This window comes from Sitophilus oryzae, unplaced genomic scaffold (assembly GCF_002938485.1).
Source record: "Sitophilus oryzae breed Bouriz unplaced genomic scaffold, Soryzae_2.0 scaffold_177_pilon_pilon, whole genome shotgun sequence".
NCBI lineage: Eukaryota > Metazoa > Arthropoda > Insecta > Coleoptera > Curculionidae > Sitophilus > Sitophilus oryzae.
In genome coordinates, this window is record NW_022146479.1 from 4,072,307 (window position 1) to 4,098,254 (window position 25,948).

At 31.9% G+C, this 25,948-nt stretch overlaps 2 protein-coding genes across 2 annotated transcripts; one reads left to right on the forward strand and one right to left on the reverse strand.

Annotated features, from left to right (window-relative positions):
- Positions 1–642: 642 nt before the first annotated feature.
- Positions 643–25,945, forward strand: LOC115882247 (protein cab-1). The gene is made up of 9 exons (XM_030900182.1): positions 643–933; positions 5,728–5,944; positions 7,552–7,753; positions 8,173–8,485; positions 10,184–10,322; positions 10,861–11,007; positions 22,797–22,973; positions 23,051–23,147; positions 24,114–25,945. The coding sequence occupies exons 1-9, from the start codon at positions 753–755 to the stop codon at positions 24,216–24,218; spliced, it is 1,578 nt and encodes a 525-aa protein (XP_030756042.1). The 5' UTR covers positions 643–752; the 3' UTR covers positions 24,219–25,945.
- Positions 12,383–15,004, reverse strand: LOC115882248 (probable galactose-1-phosphate uridylyltransferase). The gene is made up of 2 exons (XM_030900184.1): positions 14,659–15,004; positions 12,383–13,573 (listed from the first exon to the last, which is right to left on the reverse strand). Exons 1-2 carry the CDS (start codon positions 14,675–14,677, stop codon positions 12,546–12,548), a joined length of 1,047 nt encoding a protein of 348 aa, XP_030756044.1. The 5' UTR covers positions 14,678–15,004; the 3' UTR covers positions 12,383–12,545.
- Positions 25,946–25,948: the final 3 nt, after the last annotated feature.

Genomic DNA, 25,948 nt, shown 5'->3' on the forward strand with positions numbered 1-25,948 from the left:
AGCCCCGTATGCACATATATACACAACGTTTTTCTCCATATTAACTAACTTAAAAATATCATTAATCATCTAAAGTCCCTTCAACACATAACGTTTTACCTGTCAGTCTTACCTGTTCAGTCGTCAACAGACCATACCATAAAGAGGTTACGACTTATCTAAGATAGGAACTATCGGAAACAGGAAATAGCTAGCAGGTTTTTAACAGAACACTGTCTCGTCAATGAACACCTCAGTAGATTGAAGCTAGAAACAATGGCGAATGCAGGATCTGTCGGGAAAATGAGTCCGCCGAGACGACAACCATTCGGGCCATAAACTTTGGTACAACTGATATCCGAGATGGAGAACTCTGTATTTGATAACTAAGTAAAATGGGGACACAATAATAGATCTGTAAGGTCGCGGCACCCTCCTCCCATATAATCTACTCAAAAAAATAAAGGGTTTCACTCAAAAATCAAATAAAATGTGTAATAAACCAGTAATTAATTAATTATCCGACGTACACGCCAGTGGTGTAGAAGACTGATTAATAAAAAATATATAGATATTAAAATTAAAAAACAGGTGGTAAATTTTTTGATCGCCCCCTGTACAAATCGATTCAAGCGCATGTTCATTCACCCACGCGTTTCCCCGTACAGAAAACAGAAGAAAAGCGGACAGTCAATGAAAAGGCCTCGCGTTGTTCACCGGGAAATCTCTATTTCCCCCGTCACTGACGTCACAGGCTCGAGTCGGCCAATGGCATGTCGAGTTTCCCTCGGATATTGATCAGCAATGGCGTCTGTGGGAAAACATATGGAGCGGTCAAAAGGGTAGATAGAAGGATTGATTGCAGCATGAGACTGACCCTTTTGGTAGGGATGGTTTTCGTGGCATGCTGTTCTGGACAGAGAACAGTGCACGAGGGCAGCAGATTGTTTAACAGTAAGTCAAAGAATATATATCTTTGTTTTTATCGTTTTAAGGGTTGAAAGTTAATAACTGAAGCTAAACAATTACGGACAAACAAAAAAGTTCAATTATTCATAATTGTGGTACCAAATGTAATTAAAAATCATTAATTAATATATTAGTACTACATGGCGACTTTTACAGTTGAATAAAAAATGATTTAAGGTTTTTATTAATCATAATAATTCGACAAGAGTAATAAAAAATGGTTATATAGAGTTGGGGTTGGAACCTTTGGTGTTAAAAGAGCAAAATAATACACTAATTCACCACATTATACTAAAACATTTTACTTTTAACACTAGTCAGTGTTAAAAGTAATATGTTTTGGTGTATTGTGATGAATTACTGACTTATTTTGCTTTATTTTTATTTTGTTTACTATTCACACTAACGCGTAAGGTCAGTAATAAAATCCTCCAAATGTTTTCTTCTATTAAAGAAGGGTAATCCAATTGTAATATCATTTGTAACGTATGCAGTACAAATCTTAGTACTGCTCACAAAGGCAAAAGCGTATATTTATTAAAAATGATTAAAGCTTCATTCAGAACCTCGAAATTAGTGGAGTAAATTAGCGGATTCAATTACACTTAAAAATTTACGATTATTTATAATGTCTAAAAAATACAATTACTATTAATAGATTGTCCTAACAGTTTGCGGTAGTCAGTTGTGTCCATAGAGAAAGCCTAATAATTAGCTTATAAAAAATAAACTTTTGATTTCTAAAAAACAATATCTCTTATCCGATGATAATCAAAGGCCAAAATGACACTACTCGCAAATTTTGAAGCATAAATAATTAGTGGAAAAAGTTAAAAATGTGTTAACTTTTTCTATACCAACTGAAAAATACTACCACTAATTTTGACATTTTAAACGCTTACATTGATATTAGAGCTAACTTCAGCGCTAATTGAATCCACTAATTCGTTCCACTAATTCGTTCCACTAATTTCGTGGTGACTTACTTACAGAGTTACTTACAAATTTATACAATATACCATCTAGTATTTAATTAAAAATATTTATTTTGTTTACTACCCCAAAAAATTAGAATTTATAAGATTGAATGAAAATGATGGTATCCATTATAATAATAATATTGATAAACAGAATAAAATAGGTTAATGACATTTGTCGTTCAAGCCTGTTTAAAAAAAGGTATGTTATTGTTTTCTCCTAGAGTTTATTTTATAAAGTAATGTAACTGACTACCCACGCATATTTTAACTTTGTGTTATCAACAAAGTGATAAACTTACTAAATGCTATAAGGTTTATTTAAAAAATATGTGACAGTTTATATTTAAGTTAAGTATTATTACCGAGTATTATAGTATTTCTATTAATTATCATAATATTTTTAAAAAATATATATTTTTTCAATTTTTTGCATTCTTGTATTAAATGAACACTATCACTCATGAATAGGCAGAAATCAAGGCTATCCAGAGAGACGAAAACTTATCTTAGATAGAAACTATCGGAAACAACATCTTGTCCGATAGTCAAGCAGCCTTAAGAGCGATCAAGGCAGTAACCATCAATTCAAAGTTGGTTAAAGAATGCCTAGAGAAGCGGGACAAATTAGAGAAAGAATATAAAGTTCTCCTAGTATGGGTGTTACTCCACCGAGGGATAGAAGGTAATGAAAAAGCAAACGATCTAGCTAGAAATGGAACGAATACTCCAATAACTGGGCCAGAACCGTACTGCTTCCCAATTGGAAACCAACTTAGAGCAGAACTCATCCATAACCTAGTATTTTTCAAAGCCTGCATGATGAGTTATAACCTTAGATTAAGATTATAACTCACAAAAGAGACACAACAGATCTATAAGGTCGCGGTGATCAATTTTCCCTCTCCCTACAATCTACAATCTAATCTATAACGGCCTACACACTTTTCTACCTTTTCTACAGATCGTACGGATTGCAGTACAGCCATTTTTTGTACACACGATGCAACACGTTGTACTGCCGCAGTTCAGATTATTCAATTTTCGTCGAGAAGGGCTACCGTTATGTCAAGAATTTCAAAGAAGAAAGCTGCCGTGCTTGTAGCTGCAGTATTGCTGAATAAAAAAAATCAAAGAGCGGAAATGGTGTAAAAAGTGGCTGCTGGAGAGCAAGAAATATTCAAAAAAAAAAATAAACAAAATTTATTTATATTTTCATAACTGGAATTTCTTTTCATTTTATTTGCATAATCTTTTGATTTCACATCCCCTAGGCATCTGTTTTCTCTATATAAATCAATAAAGTCTTCCCAGCGTCTAATTTTTTAAATCCATAATATTGATTAATCCAAAAATAAATAAAAATTATATCCTAACTGCGCGCTGCGGCAGGCACTCCACACATTCAGACTTGCGTTCAAACCCCCCCCTGCAGACACGACCCGTTGATACGATATTTTACGGAAGCTCCGTACTGCAAACGATTTGACGACTGCAAACCATCCAATTTCCCTACACACGCTACGATTTATTGTTAATGCGGCAGTTTCGATGGATATCGTACTGCAAAGTGGCTGCTGGAGAGCAAGAAATATTCAAAAAAAAAAATAAACAAAATTTATTTATATTTTCATAACTGGAATTTCTTTTCATTTTATTTGCATAATCTTTTGATTTCACATCCCCTAGGCATCTGTTTTCTCTATATAAATCAATAAAGTCTTCCCAGCGTCTAATTTTTTAAATCCATAATATTGATTAATCCAAAAATAAATAAAAATTATATCCTAACTGCGCGCTGCGGCAGGCACTCCACACATTCAGACTTGCGTTCAAACCCCCCCCCCAGACACGACCCGTTGATACGATATTTTACGGAAGCTCCGTACTGCAAACCATCCAATTTCCCTACACACGCTACGATTTATTGTTAATGCGGCAGTTTCGATGGATATCGTACTGCATGCAGTACGATAAATCGTTACGTTTGTAGGCCGTTTATGAGAAAGAATACTGTAGTTGAAGGAAACAATTGATAAAAAATCTAGGTTAACTAGAACAAATATTGGAAAAAAAATAATGAAAATAATAAAGAGACATAGAATTATAAATTTAAATTATTTTATTGGCACTTTCATTATTAAATTATGCCAAGGACACTTTAGGGTTTATCTAGCTCTAAAATAATTAGAGTTGTCCAAAACAGAACTCGTCAACACAAGCACATGTCAAAGTATCAATTTCAATCCATGAACAAACAAATACATTAAATTGAAGTTTTATTATAAAGTATCTGTATTAAAATGGTCGTATATCAATCAAAATTTTAGTTTTATTAACATTCATATTAAAATAGATGCTAAGAAGAAAGAAAGACAGATAAAAACTTTAAAACCCCAAACTGGTCTTAAAAGAATTAGGAAAAGAAAATATAAAAATGTATTTTCTACTGACTTTGTTATATAGTTAGTGAGCTAAAAACCCTCAAAACTAATACGAATACTATAATAATATTTGTTTAGTGAAACTCTTCTAGTTACACAAAACAAAACGTTGATTTCCTTTGTACATAGAAACTTAGATCGATCCTAGTTTGTATTCTTGTACGCTACAAGCGAAAATACAATTTTCTGCAAACTTCCAAAACTAATTTTAGATATTTACTCTCCAAAAGCCGAGTATAGGGTAAATATGTACATAATACTCCGGAGATAAATACATATTTAACGAGGTCTCGAACTATGTGACGCAATTTTCAGCATAACAACCCTCTTATTTTCTAATAAGATAAGTTCGTACAAAATCGGCAGTTATCCAGTAGTTATAATGGGAGAGGTGAAGTTAATCACCGCGACCTTATAAATCTATTGTGTCCCTCTTTCATGAATTATAACTCATCATACAGTCTCAGAGATTTGACAAAAGCTAGTATCTGAGACTGATTTACAGAGGTTAGTCGTCCATCTCCGATATCAGTCGTACCAAAGTTTATGGAAGAATGGTTGTAATCTCGGCGCACTCAATGATTCCGGTGTTTCCCCTTTTTCCCCACAGAATCTGTATTCGCCCTTGTTTCTTATCTGCAATCTACTGAGGTGTTCATGGAGGAGGCAGTGTACTGATAAAAAAAACCGTGACAATCTGCAAAATTGTTCTTACTTAAATCAAGGAAAATTTTCATTTTTCTCGGTCGTTCTGAGAAATATCGTATAGTTCTTATATTATGCTTTAAGTTGGTTTCCACTTGGGAAGCAGAACTTCTGGTCCAGTTAGAGTGGCTGCAACGACTTCCCGTAATCCTGCTGTTAAGTAATTGGTTTTTATATATAAAAACCAGCTGTATATAATATATAATAAAAACCAGCTGCATATAAAAACCAGCTGTTATGTTTTAACAGCATGATTACGGGAAGTCGTTGCAGCCACCAGCCACCATTGTTCGCTCCTTTTCATTATCTTCTATCTCTTAGTGAATGAGACTGAAACGGTACGGCAACGAAACAGAGACGTGTGTGAATCGATCTTTAAATGCATATACTTTAAAAATAAAATTCCTGACAATAAAAATATTTAAATATATTCTTATCTTTAAATGCAAACTTCTACATAAATAAATTATTTACGATAAACCAGTATTAATAGTGTAAAAGTTTACATAATACGTATTAACTAGAACTATATCCATTTTTATCAGCTTCTGTAAAAAACTGCAAATACATAATGATATTTATTGAATTTAAGTTAATTCAACTCCTTTTTGTGTTTTCCTTGAATGTTTATTCACTTATTTATTGAATTACAGACCATAGATACCTGGAATACCTTAACGATTTGGACAGAAGAAATGTCGAGTTGGAATACGACATGCACAAACAGTGGCCATTTCTGGTGCCCAAAACACCGGAACCCAAAAACCTGGAAAAAAGTGGAGATGCAAATTTCGACAACAGAATCAATTCGAAGAATTTGGAGTACTTGAAGGATGTGGCAGACTTGGCTAGAGAACAATGGATTAACAGGTAGGTAGAGTCCAGTTAGTGTGGATAACAGAGGATGCGGATACGCGCGAATTATAAAAATGCGCCTAACCGAATCTTGCGTATACGTTTGTTGAGACCGCACAGTGACTGCGATAAAAAGTTGCGAGCAGCAGTTGCAGGAATAGTTGTTTAAAATGTCAATTTAGGATTTACATTTTCTAGAAAATATATTTTTACGATGACGAATCCTTGGCAGAAGAAGAAGGAGGGTATGGGTGAGTGAGATACTAAGAAAATAAATGAATTTGGTGAATTTCAACATCTTTGACATAAATACGACAAAAGACCCAGGTAATAGACGGCAATCGCAAAGTTAAATCCCTAAAGTGGCAATGGGTAGGAAATCTGGCAAGAAAGATGGACAACAGATCCAAACCACAAGAATTACAGCATAGTACCCACGAGGAATTAAGAGACACAGAAGAAAACCAAACCTAAGATGTGACCGTAATATTAGGAAATTAGCAGAGATACAATAACTTGGACCCGCTTGCAACAGTAGACAACAATGGGCGACAATTTTTTTTTAATTACAAAGGGATTATCTAAATATGTACAGGAGGCTACACCATAATTGAAAATGGTTGAATAAACTAGAAATGATGGTGATTATGAATATATCCATAGTATTTTTTGTAAATTTACTTATATTTTTTTCTGTGCAGGCAAAACGACAGTTTTGCTGTAAAACTGAATGATCCCGTCAGTTATATAGACGGTCTTCCGCTTTAATTCAGTTCAAGTAAAACAGACCGTTGTTTTCGTGTAAACAAAAAACAAGGTTTTACTTGATACGTCTTGACTGAACAGGTAAACCGTCATGTGTAAACAGGACTTAAAGACCAAGGACAAGAACAAAAATCCCTTTTTTCATCTGAAATGTTAAAAGCTCTCTCTCTCTTCTCGCGTAAGAAGAGCAAATAAAATTCGCAGAAAAATAAAAATAAAATCTCCCCATTTGCCGAGACAGCTAGGGCTTTTCACAAACCGTTATTGGACAGTTTATTTGGTAAATAAAGTGGAAAATACCGGGATTACAGATTTTATACTTCTTTGGAAAGACGAAGGAAAATATAAGCTTGAAGAGATTAAGCTTTTTGTTTCATTTTAATTCCAAATAAAAATACTTCATCTAAATTTATGAAGTTCTTCCTTTTATCCTACATACCATCATCGACTTTATTTTTTAAATATGGGCCTCTGAGTTATCTATTATATTTTTTTTTATATTTTGACCTTCCAAAGACAATCATTTGGATTTTTTTTTGTATTAGTATAATTTTAAAATATTTTTTTCTTCTTTCCTATGATAAAGCTTCTTCTTCTAAAAGTCGAGTTAGTTACGCCATTTATAACTCAAGAACGACTGGACCGATTTTAATGAGCTTTAATTTGTTGTATTCGTCTCAGCCTCGAATAGCAGAATAACTATTAAATATTGAAAAAATTCGAATTGAAAATATAAATAAAATCGGTCAATCAGTTATCCGTACTACAAGACTGAAAAAAAATTCTCACTTCATTGTTGGGTTGCAAAATTAGCCGAGTCAGCTCATATCTACAATAATTTTTTGTTTCTATTTTAGAGACAGACAATATCAAGAATATAATCCACACACGAGCGATGACAGTTACAACAAGCACATGAGACATATGGCCGATTTACCCAGTCAACTGAGTCAGTACATAAGGTACAATGTTCCCACGCAAGAAAAACTGGAAGAAGCCAGAATGTACCCTGTGGAAGAAGATTTCACGTTCAATGATGATGATGATGAACCTGAAGATGTAAGTACCATTCGATCGAAAAAAAACGGCGTCAAACAGGCCTGGTGAATAACAATCGATGATAATTTTGGCGAGGTCAAGATCTAGACGTCATTACTTGACCCGTACTCTTCTTATTTCTTTAATGGCGCTTACTGCCAGTTGGCTTAAGAAGGCTGTAATTTATTTTTATATTGAGTACTTAACAATAATTTTTAAATGGTGTAGTTTAAAATTCGAAAAAAGAATTTTTTTTTTGGAAATAGATTTGTTTGTCTGGAAACTTTCTATCATTTTTTTATTTCTTTTTATAATTAGTGTTAATATTGACAAGTTTTATGTAAATTTTTAGTAAATGACGTCTAGTCTAGAGATTACTCTCGCCAAAATTATCGTCGATCATACGATAAATAATAATAAAATATGTGTTTTTTTTTCAGAAATATCAACTAAGCGAGAATAACTTCCTCCCCGAAGAAGAACAGACTTACCAAGGTTCTCTCGGACATCCGATATTCTCCAACATTCTCCATAAGTCTAAAAACGCTCGTGAGATAATGCAAGACTATGAAGAAGCTGAAGAAGAAGTGCCAAAACACTCTTCACATCACGATCACGAAGACTACAAATTCAAGGAGGGTGAAGAGTTCCCCCAAACGATATCGTTTGATGATATACCTTTGGCAGATGATCCTAGTGAGTTTGGTGTGGGTCCCTCAGATATACGATTCTTCAAAGACCCATTAAGAACAGGTATGGATTATTAAGGGAACGTACCTTTATTACGTCGTGAGGCGCTTTTGAGGATTTTTGGAACCCCTCCCCCACTAGTGAGATGTCGTGAGGAATTTTCAGGAAAATTATCTGCTCCATGACCTTTACTCTGATTGAGCCAGTCTAAACCGTTGTTAACTGCGCACAGAATTTCAGTAGCTCGTCATGTGGAATTTTAACTGCACGCCATATTTTTTCATCTAATAAGGAATCGAGGACCACAGTTTCAATATATGAGTATTAAATAACTTTACATCTATTCATGGATTTTAATTAAGGTCCAAACCAGGATTCCGGGATCCCGAAAATCTCCAAAAATTTAAATCCCAATCTAAAATATTCGACTTTATATACTTTAGTCTTTCAAAGATCATATTTTATTTATACTAAGCAGAACGTCAATATCTAAAAGTTATATTTCCGTGTTTGCTATATTTTATTTTTTTTTGCAACAAAAGTATATTGTTTTATTAGGAGTAAAAATGACACTTTTGTGGCGAGGCCTTGACATACAGCCGAGGCACAAAAAGTCGTTTTTACTCCGAACAGAACATGCTATTTTTTTCAAACGCCAGAAATAAGTTTTTAAACAATTACAAACGTTCCAAATAATATAAAAATATATAAAAGTCATACCTTGTATGTAGTTATACAGGGTGTCCCAGAAATAAGTGCAAGTATTTTAACTGGGATAGTTCAACCCCAGAAACACACCTATAAGGTTTTTTTCGCGAAAAAAAAAATTGAAAATTTAGAAAATTTAATTTTTTTTAGCTTTTAGTAAAAAAACATAATTTCTTGATAATATGGCAACATAGATAGTAGATTAAATTTACTAGAAAGCAAATCCAGAAAAGATCCAAGTGGTTCTCAAAATTTAAGCAAAAAATTTTTTTTTTGGAAATTTTCAAAGTAAAATAACTCCGTTATTTTGGACTTATTTGAAAAACGATAAAGAGAAGATATGTTTCTTTTATCGAGATCTACCACCCCTTAAAATACTTGCACTTATTTCTGGGACACTCTGTATATCGAGAAACTATGGTTACGCTCGTTGAATTTGACACTTTATGTCAGTTTAATAATATATTTTCGTACCTACTTTTGTGCTTAAGCGTAAAAGTGCTTTACTTTTATTAAAATGACTTTTTTATATTGTCAATCCCGTCGCAAAAATTAATACTTTTGTGACGTTTGAAAAAAAATAATTGTATTTTTTTACTTACTAAATATGAATGTTACTTTGTTTTGTCTACTTTAATAAAGGTCTTTCCTCATCTTCTGTTTGATACATGCAGTATTAAGTATTTCTTTAGATTAAATATAAAAATCTGATAGTCAATCCCAGAATTATAGATTCTTATCCCGGGATTTCAAAACGATATCCCGAAAACTGGAAACGCTAATTTTAATATACATACGTAAGAATTGTGCCAGATTTCCAAATATTTTAGTCTATTAATATGTTTTACTTTAAATTAATCTGATTTTCTCAAATCTTTATACTATTTTTTACACGAAAAAATTACTTGATATTTGCCAAAACCCCTCTTTCCCCATTCAAAAAAAAACATAAGATACAGAGATACTCGACTCGAACTCCTCCCCTTTTGATTTCCTCACGTAATTAATAAACTAATTTTAAAAAACTGTAATCTGTTAAACTCTATTTTGCAGAAGAGGAGATCACCATAACACCAAGATCAAAGATTGCTTCAAAACAGGCCGATGTCAAACTGCATCTGACCAAACCAAAAATAGTGGCTTCTAGAAGTGACTCAAACCAACCAAACGAAAACTCACTTTTAAACCAAGGGTACGTTGACTATAGAGCAGTGATGGGCGGTGGGTACCCAACGCAACGGGAACATCAATAAAAGTTGGGTATATACCTGCCATATACCCAGAAGGTCTAGGGTATATACCCATTGAGGAATATTGTACATATATTGTATTGTACATTCTTCTGTGCATTCTTTGACTAACAGGTGGTTTTCTGACCATTTATACTTAGATTTTTATTTAATGTTGAATTTACCAACCAACTTCTGGCCGTTTATGCCGGTAAAAAAAATGTCGACACTCTGAAGGGAATCAAAATTTATAGAGTATTTTCCGTTGACTTAGAACTATGAAATTTGGCAAGTGATGCCGTCTTATACTACCAAGTACATAAGGAAATATCTGAAAACTATACATTTGTAATTAATCATAAAAAATATAGTTTTTATACGGAACCCTCGGTGGGCGACTCCATCATTGATCTAAATCCAATTTTCACACAATGTAAAATTAAAATAAATAAAGAAAATTCAGAAGCATATTGTTTTATTATTTTTCATATATATTTTTAGATCTTCCGAGAAAGATGTTGAAGTAGTTCCCTTCAAGCCTGATTCTCCTCAAGTCGACACCGCCGGTGTGTACATTATTGCTGTCATTGCTGGAATCAGCGCTGCCGCTACTGTGGGTCTTATAGCAGTTGGTATAGGATGGTACAAGTAAGTACAACAAACTAAATCCAATTTGCACTGAACTGAACACTTGCTTTTAGGATACGAAAAATCATATAAATTACTGCACCTTGTTGAAATGCACCTTCACAAAATACATGGATTATTTGTTATTCTAAAACTAAATTTACTATACAGTGTTACATTGTAGGTTATTAAAGTTATAATAAACGTTTCAACAAATCAGTTTAGCAATGTTTTATTAAATCAAAATAGCGAATTTGCCCCGAGAAAAATACAAATTACAAAAGACATATATGAAAAATAGCATTTTTGTAGAGGTTATATTGTTGATGAAGAAAAAAACGTGAATATGATAGCCTACAATGTAATACTATAGGAAATAAATTTGGTTTAATTCTCCAGAAGTTGGGATGCACAAAAAAATTGATATTTTTTATTTAATTTTAATACTGACCATTCTTTGATTTCTATTCTTTCTTATTGTGTTCTTTGTCATGGCCAGGGTCAGAATAGCCTATCATTTGACATTATTCTTCATACCATCTCATGAAGCAAAAAAAGTTACATTTGAAGCAGTTGTCGTATTTGGGGACTAGAATTAGTAGAATTTCAGCTATATAGGACTTCTCTCTGAGCTTGATCTGTATCTGTGAAACGTAGGATCTGTCTTTTGGAAAGTACCATGGTTCCGAAAGGCCATACTACCCAGTAATGGGATAACATCTAGCAATTCTATATTTTTCACTACGATTCTTTCTTTTTTATTGAGTTCTAAGTAGTCTTGTAGTCAAGGTGTATGATGCTTCAGGTAGTATTTTCGTAAACTAAGGATTTAGGGGGAAAACTTGATAAGCGCTAATTTCTTAATTTTAGGATTTTACAATATTATAGTAGGTCTAACTGGTCCCTACAAAGTGTATAAACTCTGCAGGGCAATTGTTAAATCCTATGATAATATGTCTAGCAAAAATATAGAATACGAGAATATCACAAAGCCGTCCAGCGCAGCGCTCTCCTGTAAAATTAGTAAAATGACGCTTATAATGTTTTTCCCCTGTACACTTCAAATTCAAATCTGTTATTTTTGCTTCATTCATTATTTAACAATGGGGATGAAGATTCGAAAAATCCACCATTTGACCTCTATCTTCAAAAACCTGCCCCAAACATATTTCTTACCCAGAATCTCAGTCTGTCTAATCCATTAGTTGATAACATCCAAAATTTCCTTTTTAGACAAATTGGTAAAGTATACATCACTGTATGGCTGTATCATATAACACATCACACTACAGAGGTCTTTAGCACTCTATGTTTCAAAAAGTCATCATCAGATAGGTTTTTGCTTTTGGTCCTTCTACCAACAGAGAATGAAAAATGAGCTAGGAAAACTAGATGATATTGTTTTAGGTAAATGTAACACTGAGTTTTATTAACTTGTATAAATTAGTCACATCTTGACATAGCCTAAAGTATTTTTAATTAAAAAAGAATAGAGTAAAAGCTCAATTAAATATTTAAATCAACATGTTATATTTTTTTAATAAACAAGAGGGACACATTTACTCAGTCTTAAACCTAACATTTTGTTGTTCCCGTAACAACGCCGCAGCTTTCTCGGGAGTCAGATCCCTCTGCGCCTGCGCCAACATCTCATAGCCCACCATAAACTTCTTTACAGTCGCCGATCTCAACAACGGAGGATAATATAGTCCGTGAAACGTCCAATGAGGCTGGCATTGGTTCAATTTCTCTCCTGTAGGTGCCCCATGCCATCCCATCGAGTAAGGAAAGTTACATTTGAAGAGATTGTCGTATTTGGAGACCAGAATCGGTAGGATTTCAGCTAGGGCTTCTCTCTGAGCTTGATCTGTGTCTGTGAAACGTAGGATCTGTCTTTTGGGAAGTACCATGGTCTCGAAAGGCCATACAGCCCAATATGGGATCACGACTAACCATTCTTTATTCTCCACTACTATCCTTTCTTTCTTTTTGAGTTCTTTCTCTAAGTAGTCTTGTAGTAAGGGCCGCTGATGCTTTTGGTAGTATTTTCGTAAATTCAAGTCTGTTATTCTTGCTTCATTCGGTAGAAAACTAGTTGACCATATTTGACAATGAGGATGTGGATTCGAACATCCCATCATCTGACCTCTATTCTCAAACAGTTGCACCCAAACATATTTCTTGCCCAGTATCTCAGTCTGTTTAATCCATTCATTGATAATATCCAGAATTTCCTTTTTAGACAAACTGGTAAAGTATACATCAGAGTGTGGATGATAACACATTACAGTACAAGTCCCTTTAGCACTCTTGGTCTGGAAAAGCTCGTCATCAGAAGGTTCTGGTTCTGGTCCTTCTTCCAAAAGAGCTGGAAAATCATTTTCAAAAACATAAGTTGATTCGTACTTAGGAGTGACTTTTCCAGAAGCTCTAGTGACTCCAGGACATAGGGGGTTGCTTGGGTCGAATTTTGGAACTTTTTCAATAGCAGGTGTTTCAGTTTGGCCACTCCATGGTCTTAGAGCTCTATGGGGTGATACAAGAATCCAATCGTCTTTTAAAGGGTTGTATCTTAAATGTTGGTGCTCTGAAACAATATACATCATTGTAGTTCAATACAAGAACAATAATATACAGTTCTGACAGTTTTATGTATTTGATATTTAGATAAGGTGGTATTTTATTAAGATTATTAAGATTAAGATGATTTAAAAATATATTTTGTGTATTTTTTGTAAAGTACGTCTGCTGGATCTGTGTCTATGAAAGGAATGCGGACAAAAAACATTTAAATAAACAGCAATATATTTTATACGTCGACTTGACGAGTGCGTCACCGCAAATCGCTCCGCCCACTCATTTTATTGGCTACTTGCAAATTTGTCGAATTGTTATAGATGGGACGCGTCGTCTATTTTTTTACGAAAAACATCGAGAGAATATTGTTTCCCCTCTCACGGATACCCCGTAGCTACAGAACGGACAGACGTACTGTACTGTGTACAGTACATCTGCTGGATCTGTGTCTATGAAAGGAATGCGGACAAAAAACATTTAAATAAACAGCAATATATTTTATACGTCGATTTGACGAGTGCGTCACTGCAAATCGCTCCGCCCACTCATTTTATTGGCTACTTGCAAATTTGTTGAATTTTTATTGATGGGACGCGTCGTCTGTTTTTTACGAAAAACATCGAGAGAATATCGTTACCCCTCTCACGGATACCCTGTATCTTCAGAACTGACAGACGTACTGTACTAAACATTTAAACTAAAAATGCATTAACTATTTTACATTCATCTAAAATATTACTGGTTGCATACGTACTTATTCCTTTTTCTTAACAAATATTGATATTTCTGTGAAATATTTTTAAAAATATTATAATACGAATATGAAATCTCAATTTTCAAAACAGCAGTAATATGTTTTTTTAAGATATAATATGAAAAATATTAATTTATTTTTTTGATCATTTATTTATAAATTTGCACGCCTATGGTAGAAAGTGATTATGTGGTTATTTACTAAGCAGTCAAAAGTGATAATGACATACATATCTATAATAAACAAAAATAAGTTTACATTCTCATAATCTGCTAAGGGAAAAAAAGATTATGTATGTATATTAAAAACAAGTAAAATATTATTTTTTTTAATAGACTTACCGTTAGGATTAAAACTCATGACGTATTATATCTATTTTTATCACAGTTTTACAATAAATAGGTAGTTTTAAAAATTACCAGAACTGTAAAACCTCATTGACTATGTACCGGTTTAACTTTTGAAAGAGTACTAGTTATGAAAATTGATATAACTTTGATATGATACACACAAACACAGCATGTTAAAAATACTCGTAATTTTACTACTTGAACCGAAGTGTCTGATTGCAGTGGCGTGGTAAAATCAGAATATATTTTTTATTCAAAAATTCTGCATTTCCATAATTATTTTTTTATGATTTAGTAGTGATAATAAATTGATTATATAGATGTGTGTTATCTCCCCTTTCAGTATGAATGTTTTATCTGGTTGATATTAATTTATAACATCATTATTTCACGTATAAACTATTGAGATGTTTGAGGTATCCAGCATGGGAATATTGTGGGTATATTTTAACAAGTTAATATCTACAGTGGCGTATCATTCAGAATTACAAATCAGGAACATATTAAATGTTTGCCAATAAAATATAGTTCAGGGGCGACCTATACCTAAGGCCTATTGTGTTGGTCCCCTTTCTATGTCAGCACCTGCACCCACTCTCCTATCCCTGTACCCTGCACCAACTCGTGCAAGTCCTTAATAGGATGGGAGCATTCGTTCCTGCGGGTCTAATCCTGCTTTCCCTAATAGAAAGTGTCGCTTGCGATCCAGAGCCTCGCAGTAACATATTATGGGCTCTGCTGTTTCAGGACCTTTACCGCATAGTCTGCAGCAAATACTTCCTTGATACAGGTTAAGTTTGTTCAGGTAGCACTTGACAGCTATTCAGGTTGTTCAGGTAGCACTTGGTAGCTCTTCTTTACCATATCAAGAGATCCGTACCCTGTTATAATCCGCACTTTATTCCTTCTGAGCATTAGCAGTTCCTTGGTGGTTTTAGAATTATGTCCTTGCTATGCCTGTGCCAACACCGGTATCAGGTCTAAGGAGAGACCAAGTTAATGAGATGGACAGAATGGAGACAGATCCTCCAGCCTTTACCTCACTGGTACTTCATCCGGAGGCAAGATCCTCGACTATGAAGGGTACAGAGGGCTAGACCTCCACCATGGAAGGGTGTATACCCTCGCAGGAGGTAGATGTCTACTCCTCGGAGGATGATGAATAGAAGATAAGAAAGAGAAAGAAGAATGGGAAATACCGGGTCTCCCCTACAACAGAAAGATCCCCATGCATGATGAGTTATAGACTGTATGATGAGTTATAACTCAAGAAAAGGGGACACAATAGATCTTTTAAGTCGCGGTGGTTAACCCCCTTCCACTCATTCTACGCCGTAATTATATGCCTAATAATTCTACGTGTAATTCTATGCCTGTGCTTTCTATGTCTGTGTTCAGTGTTTCTCCAGAGGACGGTCTTGTTTTAATATATCCAGAGTTTTACTGCACTATGGGTATTCCCAATGGGATAAAATTTCGATGATACAATTCCCTTAGACTTTTTTAACCTTTCATTCAAAAGGCCTTATTTTTGTAACTTAATTCTTTATAAGTCGTTTGTGAATTATAACAAAGGTACGTAAATGTGAGACACCCTGTAATAGGGGACCTTATAAGGGAAATTTTTTTATTGTGGCAGGAATAAAATTTTCTTTTTTATTTTATAGCCATTACGGTTTCATTTCGAAAGAAACTGATCTCCAATGAAAGAATAGCAAATAAGGGTTACCAAAATGAAAAAGAAAAAAACTCAAGTTTAAATTTATTGTTATTTTTTATGTGTCGAACGTGACTAAACTCAAAATAAATTCCAACTCCGCTATATAAAGGTTCTGATTACTCTTGTTTGTATATTAGAATTAATATATTAACTTGAAGAAACAGCAAAAACTGTAAAATAATAATTAAAACTTTTTCGCTATTGCTTCTTGGTTTAAATTAAAATATACGCTGAGTTTATAGCCATTTTATATGCTTTTTATGGTTAATTAAATTGTACCATTTATTTTTATTAAGCGATGGTGAAGTTTCAATTGTAATACCTATTAAAATTTATATTATATTTCATCTACCTATATGTTTTTTTTTCAGTAAAAGGTGGTAGTACCAATGACATCTATAGTACAGTTTTTAATATATTTAATATATAAAAAGATTTTTTTCTCTATGTAGATTGTAGATTATATCGGAGGGGAGAACTTAATCTCCGTGGCCTTATAGATCTATTGTGTCCACCTTTCTTGAGTTATAACTCATCATACAGTCTCAGCACTTTAACAAAAGCCATTCTGAGACTGGTTTATAGAAGTTAGTTCCCCATCTCACCAGAACACTCAGTGATGAGGTCATGTTCTAGTGTTTATCTATTTTCCCCACAGAATCTGCATCTACCGTTATTTCTTAGCTTCAATTAGTGATGGACATTACGATTCTTTTTAGTGAATCGAATCACGCGATTCAATTTCTCATAATGAATCAACTTTTACGATTCGTTCATTTGAACAAACTACAAACACATTTTACGTATCACAGTATAAGTAGATTTTTTTTGTAAATAACTTTCACATCGCTTGCCTTTTGTATCCACCATGTTTATTTAGGGCTTTTGTTCGAGTCTATTGATGCCCTACTACATATATACGCACATTCTTCATAATTATGAAGACAGCGATAAATATAAGTTTATAATTCTAATATTCATTTTTTAAACGAACCATATTGTAAGCAATGAATCAATTCAATTCCCATAATTCGAACATTCCACGAACGAGCCGTAGAAACGAACAAGTCGCATTGTGAAGCGATTCAATTTACGACTCTTTTTTAAGACTCGTTCGTTCAATTTTTATGGATCCGTACTGGCCACGATTCAATTGAAGGAACCGTATTCTAAGCGGCGAATCGAATCTCACGATTCATTTTTAATACTCGTTCAAGTGAACGACTCGTTCAATCTTTGCCCCATATTTTGCTTCAATCTACTGAGATGTTCATTAAAGCGAGACAATGTTCTGTTAAAAAACCGTGGCAATCCGAAAATTGCTCGTGCTTAAATTAAAGAAACTCTTTGATTTTTCTCAGTCATAAGTCCTGAGAAACTTCATTGAATGTTTTAGACCTCCAGGTTCTTCAGTTCTGCTTTAAGTTGGTTTCCACCTGGGAAGTAGAACGGTGGTCCAGTTAGTGGAGATTCTGGTTAATGGAGATACCTACTAAAATTTATATTATTATGGAAGTTATCTACCTATATGTTATGTTCAATAAAATGTGGTATAAGATTTTTAAATAAAATTTGTTTTCTATAACAAACATAAGAAAATTAATTTTGAAAAAAACACAAATAAAAATAAATATTTTGAATATGCAGAAACAAAATTATCCAGAAAATATGTGAGTAATATCGTCATTTTGATCGTTCGGAATTTCCAGATATCTCCAGAAATTTTATTAAGCTTCAGACATTCGTTGTATGTATATTAACCAGGGGTAGTATGTAGGTCTTTTTCTCTCTCACGCAGTCTATTCCTTTCTTATTAATTAAATTCTTGTGAAATAACTGCGAACACGTTCCAGAGACCTACAATTCGAATTTTTGCTTCATACTATTAAATTTTTACTTTTATTTACACAAACTTATGGATAAAAATAATCTGGAAGTTTCATCCAACAAAAACCTGAGTATTTATTTTCTTTTATCTTTTGTTCTTAATAATATATTATTGACATTGAATAGGACAATATCTAGACGCCAATATTTACTAAAAATTGACATAAATCTTGTCAAAAAACAAACCAAACGAAATCAATTGAATTAAGGCTTAATTCTTAAGGCCAACTGGCAATAAGCGCCATTAAAAAATAAACAAGAGTACGAGTCAAGTAAATGACGTCTCGGGCTTGACCTCGCCAAAATTATCATTGTTCCCCAGACGTCTATGACGCCGTTTTTTTTTGTTTTCGATCATATTGTATAATAATGGAAGTTTTCTTTCAAATTAAACCCAGTGTATAAAATAATGGCCCTCATTAATGTACTCTGTTTTATATTGTGATTATTTCCTTGTCAACCATATTATCGATTTACAATTAACCTAAATATGGTATATAGTTAAATCTGAGTTTTTCAAAAGTATACATATTTATGTTATTGACAAATAATATACCGCGTGGTCTAATAAAAAGGGCATCATATCAAATTTAGGGGAGGCTTAATATTTTAATTTGAACTTTACACTTTATAATATGTCTAGTGCTGACATTGCTAACAGTGGCTATTTATAAACCAAAGTCATAGTAAAGAATACACCTCTACATATAACGTTTTGCCTGTTAGTTAAAACGTAACACTATTTAGAGAATTGTAGAATTAAAGAACATAGAATTTTTCTACAAAATTGTATATTTTATGTATGTATATATGGTTTTAATTGTATATATGGTACCCATATATAATGGTACCTATTAATTTAATTTATAAACAAGCAAAGCTGGTTTTGGAAATAGTATGGTTTGATAATCATTAATCTCTAAATCTCTCAATTTAGTAAAAAACATTATTTTGTAAAACTATGCAAAAATATTGGATTTTTAAAAGGCGCTTATTTGGGATGCGGTAGTAAGCGGTAACAGGGAATTTTTTTTTTAAAAAACTAAGAGATTTACTGTTAATCAATGGATAATATACAATATCTAATCTCTAAAACAAAATATCTTACTAGAATTTAGATCTTCTAATTACCGGCAAATCTTTTTTTAAATATATCTCTGTAATTGGACGATTTGTTCAAACTTTCGTCTCGTTAGATGTTCCAGAGTGGGGTAGATAACAATATCTTAACTCTAATTGCTTCGAGAGAATTTGTATATTAAGAAAGTTTTGCGGCAAGTGGCTTTAACAAGCAGATATAACACAAAAACAAAAAAGTTAGATGTCACTTGTAGGTAGAATTATTAAATAAAACTTGTTCAGAATATCTAAAATTCTATCCGGTAGAGGTGAAAATAAAGAAATAGTACAGATTTTTTTTGCTTTTAATACTTTTAGTTATTTATATTGCAAAAAAAATACAGGGGGTTACATTTGCCTTAATCCAAGTCTAATATCTATTTCCAAGGCTATAGTGAAGGAAAATAAGAAACGGAAAAAAATTAAGATTTAACTTCCAGTAACTACAAAACAAAGCAAAATCGGACCTATGTTGATATGGAAAATAAATCTAATTTTTACGTGGAAATCTTCACACGAAAGATGGCACATGTTTTTTGAAACACACGGTATGCAGTACGATCTGATGATCCGAAAAAGGATATCAGGTTTCTTAACTAACTTAAATAACTTAATATTTTTTAATAAATATTACTTTTTCATATCCTAGTTCTTATTGAGGTTTTCTGTTACGTAAAAATGTGTTTTTTAAAGTTTGTTTTAATTCATTTCTTTTTAATCGTACTGTATAAGGGTAGAAACATTCCTTTCCTCCTGAATAGGGGGATTTAACACACAGCCGTGCGCCGTGCATGCTGGTTGTTTTGAATGGAAGAGCAACGTCTTCGTGGCGACAGTTTTCCGGGGTAGTTTGTCGTGATCGGTCACATTCTATCAGCATTTACCGCGACTATAAGTTTTTATTATTATATTTGTTTAAAACTACATCCTCTGTTGTAGAAAACATATTAAAAAGTGGTATAACGGGTTTATTTAATTTAAAATTAGTTTTTCCTAATGCAAAAATATGATAAAAACTTTTTGAAAAATTCGGTAGGAATTGTTAAAAACAGTGATTTTTTTAATTGTCTAGTTAACCATAATGTCTTCTATAAAACTTTTTTATGTTTTTTCTTCAATATATTAAATTTACTTTTGTTTATAATATAAATATCTGTTAATATTTTATTAATTTAGATGATTTTTGACAAAATTCAGCCAAAAAAAAAATTACATATATGAAAAAAAAATACTTTGATCTACCTTTTTAGTTCGTTGTTTTTTTTGGGAAAACAGTGTCTCTTATTATACAGAGTGGAATTAAAAAGTGATTGTAAAAATTTAGAAGCTATTTTAGAAGAACGGAAAATTCTTCGAATAACATTTTTCAATTTTGTTTTCTCTATAGATCTATGTATGTTTGGTTTTTGAATTTTACAGGAAATTCTAGACACCTTTTGTGTATAATGTAAGCAAGTAATATATCTAAGTTTAACCAATTTTGAAATATTTCCAATTATATGTCAAAAATTATATTTATGTGTGTGCAGAGCAAAATATAATTAAATATGTTTCACCATAAATGCATTATTTTCATATATTTATGTTGCTTTACTTTTATAAAATTCTACTTAAATTTTATATATTATATTTGATATGGTGCTCGTAAAAATATCATTCAAAAATTTATTTTTTATAAATGAAAAACACCAATTTTCTTCTTTATAGTTCATTTAATGCCGTCAAACAAAGAGGGTAACCTTCAGTGGTGGATCCAGGGGAGGGATCCTATTAGGTTCAATCGTGTAATACAATATTATTCATTTATTATGTTCTTAATTTTGAGTAAAGTTTTGTGTCTAGCCCCTCCCTTTCCCTATCCTGGATCCGCCCCTGGTAACCTTGTATATAGAGATGTCTAGCCTACATACATACAAGTTTTAGGTATGGTTTTAGGGATATTTGCACGTGATTACACTATTATTAGGACCATGCTATTTTCTCTATTAAATCGTAACTATCCATGACGACTATACTGTTATTTTTTTTTTATTTAACATGAAGTAGCTATTATAATATAGCTACTTTCCTTTTTTTTCTACACAAGTTTTAATAGCTAGTTATGCACTAATGGGAAAATAGGAATAAAAAACCTTTCTAAGTATTTCAAAAAAATATTATTCTGTACAATTTGAAGTCGTATTTTCTTTCGAACCTTTTCACTGTATAATCTCTACAAAATATTATGAAATTCAAGAAAATAAAACGTTTCAGACTAAATTGAATGGATATATAGATAAAACCCCAACATAATCAAGGATAAAACCAAACGTTATATGAAATGGGCATTTCAAATTGAACGCAATATAGTTTTCACCTTTTTGGATCAATATAAATTCTGAAAGTATGTGTACATTGAACAATTTATTAAAGTCCTTGTTCAAAGTAAAAACAAATAAACAAGGGTAGAATGTTATTTTAGAAATTATTATAATGGAATAGTCTAGTAGTAATCATTTGTTATAATATAGTATGTTATTTTAAGGGATATATTAACAAATATTCAAACGCTTTAGCAAATACAATTTAAACGATCAAAATCCGATAAAAAAAATATTTTACATATACTTGTTGCTAATAATTACTTTTAATTTTTTATCTATAATTGTTACAAAGAGTACAAAGTTTCCATTTTTTAAGAAAATTATTACACAGGTTTTTTCTGAACTATGAAAAATAAACTTGTAACAAAATCATAATATATCATCTGTAATCTACCTATATGTTTAAAAATGTCATTGATTTTGTGAACTCCATCAAAAACGGACTACAACAAATGACTAGAGATGTGTAAGTACTTAAAATAGTTTTTTAATACAGTAGAATATAGTAAAAACTCTTATGATTATTTTTTATTAAAAAATGTCTATACCTCTGTGGTGGATTCATCTCTTCAAAAAAGACCTATGAGAAAAGTTACTATTAGTTATTTTTTTACTATTTTACCCTTTATCTAAGCAATTATATATCACTTCTATTTTAATAATGGTTTACATAGATTGCATAATTGGGAGAGACCCTAGATAGAGTTTCTATTCAATTGGTATTAGTTCAGCTCCGCTTATTTACCTTAAAACAATGACAACATTTACAGAGCTTAAACTACGCCATAATTATTAATTTTCTGTTTATTCAAAACAGTTTTCATTTAATCCCTTACATTTCGAATGGGCTTACGAAATATTATTTGTTTGCTTTAAAAATTGGACTTGTAGTTGTTTTATATGTGTACGTCTAAAAAACATTTTTTTGATATAATAATAGCATTTAATGATATGTGAGTGAAATTATTAGTTTCTATAATGGCCACAAATGTAAGCAAGCTCGATAAAGTAAAGCTCTAAATGTGTTTTGCTGTTTTCAGTTTGCAGAAACACATGAAAAATGCAGAAGACAGCGACTACCCCTCGTATGGCATCGTTGGTCCAAACAAGGATTACGAAAAGAAGGACAGAGATGATGCAGGTGATAGAAGATTGGCCCAATCAGCTCAAATGTATCATTACCAACATCAGAAACAGCAGATTATAGCTATGGGACGGTAAGCAATGATATAAACTTCAAAAGAATCACATTAAATGATTTAATAAGGCTTTATATAAAAAAAATATTTTATAGAAATCCACAGGGTGGACATGGATCTCAATCAGACACTGAAGAAGAAGAAGATGAAGAAGGAAACTATACAGTGTATGAATGTCCTGGATTGGCTTCTGTAAGTAAAAACCAGAAATATAGAGATAGGAATGAGCATAAACGTGCGCAGAAATTCTAATCTATAGGGGTAGATCAGAAAGTAGAGGAATAAGTATCCAAATATGGAATACCAATTAGTTTTTGTGTATATAAAAAAAGTATTGTAAATCAAAAATGTTCATTCTTAATAACTAAGAATGAACCGAATCAGTCATACAGTTTCACATAACTTAATAACTGTTTTAAAACTTAATAAAGGCATCTAAAAATGGAATAGGTACCCAAATATGGACCACTATAAAATTATTTAACATATTCAGACAAGAAAAGGCCCCTATAAAACAATCAAACAAACATGTAATCAATGCATTGTCATAATATACAATATTATTTGCTATCACGTATCAATAAATACACTTTCTTAGTAGCTTAAAAACTGTTCCCATCGAGGAAGAAAACACTCTCACCGTGGCGACAAAGAGTGTTTGAATGACAAACAATGGCCAACAACAAGGTAAAACCTGCACGTCTCTCACTGTCTTTTGCGATTAGGCGTAGGTATTCGTTTCCAAAGAATAGCGGTATTCCATATAGGGATAGTATTCCATATTTGTTTACTTTCCTGTAATAGTGATTTTACATTTTTTGAGGGTCATCTTTAGTTAATCTTAAAAACATCGGGTAATATCGTATGATAATTCAAATGAACAAAAGCCCTAAACAAAAACAGCATGGACACAAAATGCAAGCGATGCGGAAGTTATTTACAAAAAAATATTTATTTATACTGTGATACGCAAAGTGTGTTTGTAGTTTGTTCAAATGAACGAATCGTAATTAAGAGTTGATTCATTATGAGAAATTGAATCGCGTGATTCGATTCACTAAAAAGAATCGTAATGCCCATAACTACTCTCTACCTCTATATCTCTGCTACATACTAATCTTTTAAGCATTAATAGATTAAAAAATAATATTTTTTCAGATCGAAGGACCATTGGAAGTGAAAAATCCTATGTTTGATGACGACCAACTGGCTACACCCTCGCAAACCCCCTCTAAATCGACCAATCAGGACGATACAAAGTAAATTTCAACGTCCTACTCTGTCACTTCTCTCAATATCTTTTAGTATCGATACTTTTTCCACTACCGATGGTATTTATATCTATTATCGAAAAAAGTAAGAGATACATTGATACATACCTCTAATTATTAATATAGATTTATCCATACAGCAAAGAAGTGCGTTTTTTATCAGGACCTCCTTAATCAAATTTGAGCTGGGAATTATTAAAAAAAACATCTATATACAAGGCGAGGCAGTATTAGGAGAAGAGCTCTATTTATGTTTCCTATTTGGGACTACTCATTTTTTTTAAACTTAGTATAGATTATTATTACATTATTTATACATTTTTTGCCAGACGTGTATGTAATGGCCAAAGAATATACAGCATTCTATTTAAAATACTTCAAATCTTAATGAATCATTCTGTATATGTATATGACAATATATTTTTTAATTTAAATTAAAAATGTAGGAATCTCAAATAGGAGACCTAATATTCAGATTTTTGGAGACCCCGTCGTGCCATCCTGTATAATATACCTATTTATTATTCTCTTGAATAAAGAAGCGCTTTGTATTATTTAATTTAAATATAACTTAAGTCAGTTTTTACCTATATTGCTGGTTGCATACCCAATTAAATTATGTAAATTTTATTATCAAAATAAATTTCCTCTGTCTTATTTTAATAATATTATAAACAAAAAGCTCTTAGAAATGACCAAACGCAGCATATATTAATGACAATAAATTATATACAAACAGTTTTTTTTAATTACCTAAGCTAAATGTAAAAAGTTTTATATAATTTTTTTGTAATAAAAGAATCTCTTACTTTTTCGAGAATCAATTCCATAATTATGAAAACCTTTTCAAACTTTATCATATATTATCTGATAATAGAAAAGGAATAGCTCTAGAAACAGAGTGTATTTAAGAATTAAATGTGCATCACTCTGTAATTAAACTTATACATACACTTAAACAAATGATAATATTTGTAGATAATAGATTATATATGTATACAGATTAATGTTGAGTATTTTGTTTATTTATGTCTTATAAATTATATGGAGAAATTTTAATATAGATGGAATTATTTCATTTTTTTAAATTAAGAGGTGAGAGGTCAAGCTAAATGATCTGATAAATATTGTTTTAAAACACATTTTTAAGGGTTATTTGAAATGTATCTTTAAAAATCATTATTTTGATGAATTCATTTGCAAAATTCTATATTCGTGTTTGACCTAATCACCCCACACATGCATTAATTAATGTTTTATTTATGCTGTGATTGATATACTTAGTCAATTTTCTCAGCATACAGAAAAGCCTATTAAAATATACCAGAGTGACCTGAGAGTGAGTCAGTATTCTGAAAAAGCGCATTATCTACGTATTATTGATGCAAAAAGAATGTACGTAAAATCGCTGTATATACCTACAAAAATATTATAAAAAATTGTATTGCCATTCCTCACATATTGTGTGAAAAACCTTTTTGGGATACTGTCTCACTCTATATTTCCTCATTAAAGAAAATATACAGGGTGTAACATGTCTATTAAGTCTCAAAATTTATTAAAACTAGTATGCTATTTCTGAATGGAAAAAATACATATCTTAACATCATTCTTCTTTAATAAGCTTTTCTTTCTGTTGATAAACATCAAATTTAGAAATTATTTTTGCTAAATTAAATATAAATTATTGCTCTTATACTTAATAAATTATTTACAGACCTT

What these genes read in the sequence shown, in the direction of transcription:
- LOC115882247 (XM_030900182.1), top strand. Translation starts at nt 753, where the DNA reads ATGTCGAGTTTCCCTCGGATATTGATCAGCAATGGCGTCTGTGGGAAA. An exon ending in ATGATGATGAACCTGAAGAT is followed by an intron (nt 7,754 to 8,172) that starts GTAAGTACCATT and finishes TTTTTTTTTCAG; the next exon opens with AAATATCAACTAAGCGAGAA. An exon ending in AATGTCCTGGATTGGCTTCT is followed by an intron (nt 23,148 to 24,113) that starts GTAAGTAAAAAC and finishes ATATTTTTTCAG; the next exon opens with ATCGAAGGACCATTGGAAGT.